Below are 8217 nucleotides of genomic sequence, written 5' to 3' on the forward strand. Positions count from 1 at the left end.
ATTAGCCAACGCCGTGTGGTTAATCATATACAGTATTGTATTTCATGTGTATAGTTACGTAAAAAAATTCAATGACAATCAGGCCATGGTTTTTTAAAACTGCCTCTTTGACTTTCGTCTACTACGCGTCATCTAAAGTAATGGGAATGCAAAACGGAAGGATAAATACATGGTCGTTGAATAGTCATCAGCAGCTGACAAAACATTTCCATTAATATTTATTTCATAAAATTTCATTAGCGTATGCACGTAAGGAATATACCTATACGTAGACTGACAATGATAGTACAATATGTATTATTTTTCAATAAATGAACACTTTCCATAGACAGCTCACATGATTTTTAACCAGAACTCACTCATTACCTACTTCCTATATGTAAAATAGATATACATATATATACATACATCAGTAGCATTTTTATACCACACATACACAATGCGTTTTGTTGCGTCCACCATACTTTTTACAGCTAGAAATAATTGAAACAATAAAAAAAGGTTCAACATAATAATTCGGCTAAATATGATAAGATCCATCGCATATGTGTCGACATATTCAATTTCTTTTTTTTTCCAATCAGAAATAGTTCTATAAAAAATAAGATTACAATTTATTTGTACAAATCCAATAGCATTTTTGAAAACGCCAGTTTTCTTCTTTACAAATAAAACAATTCCAACACCACAGAATATACCGACGGCCAAGCGGATCACTTACATAACAATAATTTCTCGGGTCTACCAACAATTACAGAATACAAAAGAGCACAGGAATGGTCGTCTTTAGTACGGATTTATGAAATAGCGATATAAGAGAGTCGCCAACAGCCCAAGAGCTACAGGAATGAGCCATGATCTCCAGGAGCCACTGTAATATCAATGAATACATGGTCACTAACAGAGCAAATAACATTTCTCAAAACTCTCATTTTTCAAAGTAGCTTTAGACTCAGGACTCTAATGAACTAATTTGATTACGAACAAATTCACTTAATCTTTCAGTGGTGAACTTTCTAGAAGTAGACAATCAGCACACACTTTTGGTTCTGATTCCTTGTACTAATTCCAGTAAAATGTGAGCTTATTTCTCTAAGAGACATAAGAGACTAGAGGTTATTTGATGCTAATTGCTCGGTTACAACTCTTTATAAATTGGTCAAATACCACTTTTATAAATCATCACTGGAATGAAGTTTTTACCTAACAATAAGTCAAGTTTCAACTGTTTGCTCACCTATTTTCGTCATCCCCATTGGAAAATTCCTTAGTTTTTCTCTCCTCTGATTTTGATCTATCGGCCTACAAATGAATAGAAAATCATTAAGATGTATTTTTGATCACAACTGATTAACTCATTCTCTTTCTCCAAAATATTCATATTACAGGCAGTGAACTCCCCGCCCTATGTCAAGTGTTGCATAATATTTTATTGGCTCATAAGCATGAATCAAACAAATTTATACCACGTAAGCACATTTTTTAAGTATAAGTAGATAATGCATAAACATCAAGAGACGAGCAAATGCAATCCATTGTCAGTACGAAAACTCACTGGGCAATAAAATTTATGTATAGTTATACATAATTTAATTCTATTTTCACTGCCAAGTAGATGGATAAGACATATTTTAGATTTCAAACTATCATTCACAAAGCAGTTGGCATGTTTATCGAACAACTCTTTTTAAATTATCAAACCCTAATACTCGAAGATATATTCACAAAATTGACTCAACAATGAAAATGGATATGGTATGTTGGAGTTAACTCGTGTCAAGTTTCCGAACAGACTCATGTCTTAATCAGTTATGCCTCTGATTATTCTACATAACAAAAAGTTCCATACCCTATGAAGATAATTCTGATGCATATTATTAGGCAATTTTGATAAAGTAAAATGTATTTTGACTGAAATGATGAATGAATATAAGATTTCGGTGGTCTGGCAGGAGCAAATGTGGAAATAACAGTTGGGAAGAGAAATATAGTTGAACCAAAAAGCTTTAGATACTGACCTCGATGAGTTCCCCAATCTTATATGGTTCCATCATTTGTCTGGCATCACTTGAGTGTCCGACATCTTCAAAAGCTTCCGATCCGTCAATTCCAGCTTGTTCCAAAAGGACTTCTTCACCACCAGGGTGCTGAATTCAACATAAAATATTTGTTATTACGTATTCCGTTAGCAAAGTTGGCGGCCGCAACAAGTAGTAGTCTGCTATGAACGTCACAAATTGACTATTTCATATGATATAAAACGGTATAATACCTCATTCAAAAAGTGAGTGATGTTATAAACTTTGTTATGAATTATAATCCAGGTATCCTTGCTATGATTATGTTTGGTCACTTCTGCCCGGGAGTAAAGCATCGTGCTACCAGTTGTCGTACTTTCGGTCGCCATTTTACCTACCACACAAGACCGACAAAAATTGTAAGCAATGTAAATAAAGAGAAATAGTTCTGTGCTTGGTTCTCCACATCTGTCTCAAGGATTGACAAATATAAATTAATTAATAATAGTCGAAATTACAGTACTTTGGAATTATTACTTTGTTATCATGAATTAACCGCTTCGTGACTGTCGCAGAGTGACAACGATTGGCACTAGCAACTTGGCTATACGAAATACCAAAAACATTCAAGTTCCACGGCACTGAGCATGGTGAAAGGCGCGAATTGTATAAAGCATGGAGGTCCAAAGTATACCTCTTTCTGATTACTTCGAACGTTGACTGGAGATTTTTTTTAATGCCTTCAAGTAATCCAAGGTTTCAAGTGGTTGCTAAACTTGAACTACGCTTCTTAGTTCAATCGCTGCTTTAATACTCGTGGTTATAATAGTTACAGGTTCAAAGTCCAGTATGCAAGCATTTTTAAGCTTTTGTTTCGTCTTCCAGATTCTCCTTGCTAGTACCGTTACTGCAAATGCCAGCTACTAGCTGCGGTGTTAGAACCGCGAAGTTTAATTCGAAAAAGATAAATTATCCTCTTCAATTTTCTCTAATTGTAAGCGTTGGTGGAAGCAGGAATACCTATCCTTCACGAGTTTTCGAACACACTCCAAAAAATAGCTATGATTTCATAGAGTAATAAAGAAATGAGTGATAATATAACAGTAGATAAAGTAAATCAAAAAGGACTATAGTGAGGCCTCTTTACTGCCATTCATTGACAGTAGCTATCTACCTACTTTCAACGAATTACTTATCATCAGCCAACGCTCTCACGTTACTACCTTGGCCCGGCTACTCACCAATACTCACATAATTCCAATTCTATCCTGTGAGTGTGCGTATGGATCGCACCAATCGGGTTTTCTGACTGCGCGACAGTACCTGGGGAACGGTGGGGAACGGAAATTCATCCATAGCCTTTTTACATTCGCAGTCAAGTATGGCTAAGTAAAAACAGAACACTGTTTCAATCCTGTGTTTTTATTGTTTCGAACAACTCTCAGGAAAAAACAAAATAGCGTTAAAATGCCGTCGCCGCATTGCTGTGTTCGAACGTGCAGGAATCAACGTGGAAAAGGTGTGCATCTATTTGGGTAAGCAATTTAGGTACTGTAAAACATTCTGTATGTGCTGTATGCCATTGTGAGTCGGATGTTGCCACCCTGTGGTATTATCTCGAAATAGCATTCGCTTGTGGGATTATACTAAAGCAAAAGCAAATTAAAATGTCAATTCGTACATAATTTTCACGACTCAATCTCTTCTTTCATAGTTTTCCCATGAAGAACTATCCCCTTCTCAAAAAATGGGTTGCTGCGATAGACCAGGATGAATTTTACCCGACCAAATATAGCACCATTTGCAGCAAACACTTCACACCTGATGATTTTCAAAATCGACCTGCTCCGCTGGCTGTACGTGTTAAAAAAGAGGCAGTGCCATCAGTTTTTGACAAAACAAAAAAAAGAGCATTACCTAGGCAATCGGAATTACCAAGACTAGATCGGACCATGATTGTCAAGAGAGAAGCGTTAGAGGTAGATGAAGATGTAAAACCACCAAAAGCTATGCGTTATTACACAGATGAAATTGTGAAGTTAGAAGCCCCAAAAGTCAAGGTTGAATATAGTCCCAGCAGTAGCTCTGAAGTCGAAATAATCCTAGATATGGACGAAGCTGAATTACTAAATGAAGGGCTGTGGAAGAAGCGTAAGAGAAAGAAAAAGATTTACAGCATATGTGAACGAGCAATCAATTAGCAGTAATGATCTTAAACATCTCTCAATTTCACAATCCATTGTCAATTTCAACAAATACGGTCGATGATTTAATAATTCTTTGTTTGCTAATCAAGTAAATGCACTCATATTAGAGATTTAGTGTTTGTCAGATGTTCAGGCAGAACTAAGAAAACAGCATATACTGTGAACTAAGTATTGATAAACAAGACGCGATATGAGGCGAATAGGATGAAGTAACTTGTTTTCTTTTTTTAGTATGCATCATTCAGAATCTGTTTTAATTGTAAGCATGAACATCTCATAAATTAATCATGGAAATAATTGCATTTGTTGAGAAAACCAACCTAAATGTATAATCGGATTGTAAAGATGATGATGTTCAGTGAAATGCTCCCAATAAATAGGTTTGGGACAGTTGCTTATCTTTAGGTCATGTATTCTCGCTGTACAAAATTTCCAGCTTGTCAATTTTTTGTATTGATCTTATTTTTTTTAAATATTTTTTGACGAATAAGTGGGACTAATATGAGTATTTCTAAACGACTAAAAATCTGGCATTACAGCAATTTATGTTGATGATGAAAATGGGACTTGTTCCCCAAGATGTTTTTTAGACGTCTTGACTGGAAGTGCAAGGTAGAAATTTCGAAGTATACATTTTTTCGATAAAAATGATTACTGGTTATTTGAAGGTAACTTTTTTTTATTATTGTGATTATATTATGTTATCGATTATACTGGAGGTTCACATTTTTCTTTCAAATTGGCGATTCGATTATCCATAATAAAATGACGAAAAATAAACCTGCTACCTGTAACATTTATTTCATCGAATTTTCTTTTATTACATGAGATATATTGAACAAAAAACAGTAAGTATGGAATGTAATTATACGAATCATAGAGATGGCACATAATTCCGTAGCAGATGATGTGTATTCATTTCTATTCACTAACAATATTTAGACTAGGACCAACATGAAATTCTATTAGAAGGAACCACCTGGCGATATTGATGTAAGTCAAATAGAAGTATGCAAATCCAGAAATTTTGCCAAGAAGGCAGATTGCTTGTGCCCCTCCTAAATAATATTATACTATCATATGACTAATTGTAAGTAGGCAATTATGGGCTATTGGGCAAGTGGAAGCATTTACAGGGCTCCTACTTGTCCAATCGCTCGGAAAAATTTGAGAAAAATAAGTGCATCTAGAGAAAAAATAGGTGAGCAATGAGTTCAGTATAAATACGGTACGTGGAATATCAATACTCAATATAAATCGTCGCTAGTGAAAGACCTCTCCCAATTTCAAATTTCTGAAAAGTACATAAACAGCTCGTTTTCTCCATACATTAAATAAATTTGAGTTCCTTCAATATCTGTCAGTTGATAATAGTGAGGCTGAGTAATAATTATTTCTTATTTTTTTGTTTATTCTCTATAGCACCATTCCAATGAACTAAATCACTTTTATTGTGCAGTTACTTAAAATGAGACTCAACTCAATGATCAGAAATTGAATTGCATTGAGAAACAATTAGATAGAACAAGAAATTGAAGAGAAATCCAACATTTATTGTTTCATATTTTGAAGGCTGCTCATATTCGTGATAAATTTGAGAACCGTTAGGTAACTATGTCAGTAGTATATAATTCACGACTAACACAAAATACTAATAAGTCATGGAACAGCCATCTGTCATTCAAATTGAGCAGCACAAACAACTCAAATCTTTTTCTCAAACTTGGGTAAAGCTTTAATAAAAAACGCCCTTCTCACTATCAGATCTATCGGCGTTTCTGAGATTATCCAACATAGAGAAATAAATTTTCTTAAAAATCGGAATATGCCAATCTATGATGTTATCTGTTCACTATGTCATTACGACCTCTGAGTCGTCGCAATAATCTCATATCTGGTAGGTGTAGTGTTACTCTCTTAGCATGTAATGTCAACAAAACTGCATCCTCAAAGAATTGCACCATATACATTTCTGTTGCTTCTTGAAGTGCTTCCAAAGCTTTGAGTTGTATCCTGAAAACATCATGAAAATTATGTTTTACATATGAACGGTATCAAAGTAAATAATATTGTCAAAGGTGCACTACAGCAAGTCGCAATTAAATGTGAGCAGCAGGTAAAAAAATATTGTAACTAAGAATGACAAATATTCTAACAAAAGTTAAGATTACTTCAATAATTGAAAAGGTTTTGAATAATCCCAAGACAAATTTCTGTTTCTGGAGGGTTTTCTGACATTCTGACAATTTTTATGCCCTTACTTACAATCTTACAAATTGTTAATTATCCTCCTTCGGTAGGCAGAAAATGAAACATTTCAATCATTAGTTCTATTCTATATTGAAACCATAATAACCATAGATGTTAGTACTTTAAATGCTCCATAAATTCAAAAAATTATTGACATGAATGAGGTATTAATATAGTATTCATCAAAATTAAAGGTTCACCCCAAAATAGCTGGACCTTCCCAGGATGTTTGTTTGATTTCTCTTGTTTATATGTGTTAAATAAAACGGTACAATAAATGTTGTAAAGTTAAAAATATGTCCAAGTTCTACATTTACCTATAGTTATCATGCCGAGGAAAGAGATCAAAAACAATTTCTCTGACGAGTCTAGAAAATGATGCTTTAGGTATTACCAGTTTGGTAGTTTTTTGTAACTCTCTGATCTGCTGCAATGCTCTGGTACCCGATTTGACTCGAGCACTGTGGAATATTTTTGATGGATGTATATGTGTCTGAAATATAAACGATTTTGAATGTTTCATAAATTTTATTCCATAAATTTGACTGTTGCTTCTTATTCTAGCCTATGTGAAGTTATGAAATATAATTGCCCAAGATTATCATAACCACAGGTTTTGGTTTATTTCTTACTTCCTTATTGACTGAAATGTTTTTGTAATAGTTGACGAGTCCAAATTTCAAAAAAATAAATGATATTATAGGACTGGTTAGGTGTAAAAACACAGTTCCTAAACTATTCATTGACCGCTTACTATGGCTAGTTTTGTTTTTAAGCCTATGTCAACTGGTAAATGAATAATTACCCTAGTGTCTACCTCTTGGACTGATTTGGAACACATCGATGAAGTTGATGATCGGGATGATCTACTGTAAGAAAATATTTTCGAACCGATTAGTTTTATAATGCACATTACAAGGTTAAAAATATGAGTTAATTGAAAAATACCGTGAAATTGATTTTCGTCTAACCATCCCTGTAGACTTTGTGATAATATATGAGATACAAAATTATGTGCAACACAAAATTATTCTCTTACAAACGGGCACTTAGGATTCAACTCATGTTATATTACAAAACTTCAATTTCATAAATTCAAGATAGTTTACAACTGCATGCGCAAACTCTTGTCAAGCTCCAATACAAAAACGCGCCAACACCGATCTAGGAAAATGCCATGGGTAATGTATGCATCCAAGAAGTCCGACTCAAGGCAATAAACTAGGCGTTGCGGTGTATGTACAGATAAACTAATTTAGCGTCTACTCAAGAACCATATCGATGGAAACGTTATGGAAGCAATCTCGTAGATTTTTTTGCGTATATTTTTGTATACAGAAGCCTGACAGAAACCGTAGATTTAAACCATACTCAGCTCTACTAATACGTACACTCATATACCGTATTTTCACCAGTGCCTAAAAGACGCGCAGCGGCCATATCATTTTCATATTTCTTCCACGTGACGAGTGACGGATGGTCAATTTCACAACTAATGGTAGTTATAATTTTTGATTAGTTGAAACATTAATATCGAGATTTACAAAAATGTGAAGACAAGAATTTTTCGTGAAATTTCATATATTTTGAAGTTTCATGCTGAAATAAAAATGCGACGAATATGAGAATTATGACTTGGGAGTAAGGCGGTGAGGAATTTCCTAAGCGATTTCACGGTCTTGGTTGGTATATTCCACTCGCGCCGGTACATGGGGTTCTGTCAAGTAGTTCGCAGTTGAGAC

General features: G+C 34.4%; 3 protein-coding genes across 13 annotated transcripts; 1 reads left to right on the top strand and 2 right to left on the bottom strand.

Annotated features, from left to right (window-relative positions):
* Window positions 1-200: 200 nt before the first annotated feature.
* LOC105692374 (cytochrome b5) lies at window positions 201-3090 on the bottom strand. 3 transcript variants are annotated; one of them, XM_012411538.3, is made up of 5 exons: window positions 2713-3090; window positions 2273-2412; window positions 2019-2147; window positions 1238-1302; window positions 201-871 (listed from the first exon to the last, which is right to left on the bottom strand). In XM_012411538.3, exons 2-5 carry the CDS (start codon window positions 2405-2407, stop codon window positions 787-789), a joined length of 414 nt encoding a protein of 137 aa, XP_012266961.1. In that variant the 5' UTR covers window positions 2408-2412; window positions 2713-3090; the 3' UTR covers window positions 201-786. The 3 variants fall into 3 exon arrangements, with proteins under 3 accessions (XP_012266961.1, XP_012266960.1, XP_020711685.1); XM_012411537.3 differs by lacking the exon at window positions 2713-3090 and adding an exon at window positions 2556-2706; XM_020856026.2 differs by lacking the exon at window positions 2713-3090 and adding an exon at window positions 2542-2687.
* A 216-nt stretch (window positions 3091-3306) lies between these two features.
* On the top strand, window positions 3307-5005 carry LOC105692373 (THAP domain-containing protein 1-like). Of its 2 annotated transcripts, none has more exons than XM_012411536.3 (2): window positions 3307-3537; window positions 3733-5005. In XM_012411536.3, the coding sequence occupies exon 2, from the start codon at window positions 3740-3742 to the stop codon at window positions 4217-4219; it is 480 nt and encodes a 159-aa protein (XP_012266959.2). In that variant the 5' UTR covers window positions 3307-3537; window positions 3733-3739; the 3' UTR covers window positions 4220-5005. The 2 variants fall into 2 exon arrangements, with proteins under 2 accessions (XP_012266959.2, XP_012266958.2); XM_012411535.3 differs by having other exon boundaries at window positions 3326-3553.
* LOC105692309 (histone H3-like centromeric protein A) lies at window positions 5002-8100 on the bottom strand. 8 transcript variants are annotated; one of them, XM_048650245.1, is made up of 4 exons: window positions 7867-8100; window positions 7293-7344; window positions 6870-6968; window positions 5002-6238 (listed from the first exon to the last, which is right to left on the bottom strand). In XM_048650245.1, the coding sequence occupies exons 1-4, from the start codon at window positions 7913-7915 to the stop codon at window positions 6067-6069; spliced, it is 372 nt and encodes a 123-aa protein (XP_048506202.1). In that variant the 5' UTR covers window positions 7916-8100; the 3' UTR covers window positions 5002-6066. The 8 variants fall into 8 exon arrangements, with proteins under 8 accessions (XP_048506202.1, XP_048506201.1, XP_012266844.2 ...); XM_048650244.1 differs by having other exon boundaries at window positions 6793-6968; XM_012411421.3 differs by having other exon boundaries at window positions 6793-6968; window positions 7281-7344.
* Window positions 8101-8217: the final 117 nt, after the last annotated feature.

The sequence above is a fragment of the Athalia rosae genome, chromosome 2 (genome assembly GCF_917208135.1).
Source record: "Athalia rosae chromosome 2, iyAthRosa1.1, whole genome shotgun sequence".
NCBI lineage: Eukaryota > Metazoa > Arthropoda > Insecta > Hymenoptera > Athaliidae > Athalia > Athalia rosae.

Coding starts and splice junctions, on each gene's coding strand:
- LOC105692374 (XM_012411538.3), bottom strand. CDS start 2,407: ATGGCGACCGAAAGTACGACAACTGGTAGCACGATGCTTTACTCCCGG. Junction 2,148..2,272: donor TCACTCACTTTTTGAATGAG/GTATTATACCGT, acceptor TGTTGAATTCAG/CACCCTGGTGGTGAAGAAGT. Junction 872..1,237: donor AATGGGGATGACGAAAATAG/GTGAGCAAACAG, acceptor TTGATATTACAG/TGGCTCCTGGAGATCATGGC.
- LOC105692373 (XM_012411535.3), top strand. CDS start 3,486: ATGCCGTCGCCGCATTGCTGTGTTCGAACGTGCAGGAATCAACGTGGA. Junction 3,554..3,732: donor AAAGGTGTGCATCTATTTGG/GTAAGCAATTTA, acceptor CTTCTTTCATAG/TTTTCCCATGAAGAACTATC.
- LOC105692309 (XM_012411418.3), bottom strand. CDS start 7,449: ATGGTTAGACGAAAATCAATTTCACG. Junction 6,969..7,280: donor TCCAAGAGGTAGACACTAGG/GTAATTATTCAT, acceptor TTTATATTTCAG/ACACATATACATCCATCAAA. Junction 6,239..6,792: donor CCTCGGCATGATAACTATAG/GTAAATGTAGAA, acceptor TGATGTTTTCAG/GATACAACTCAAAGCTTTGG.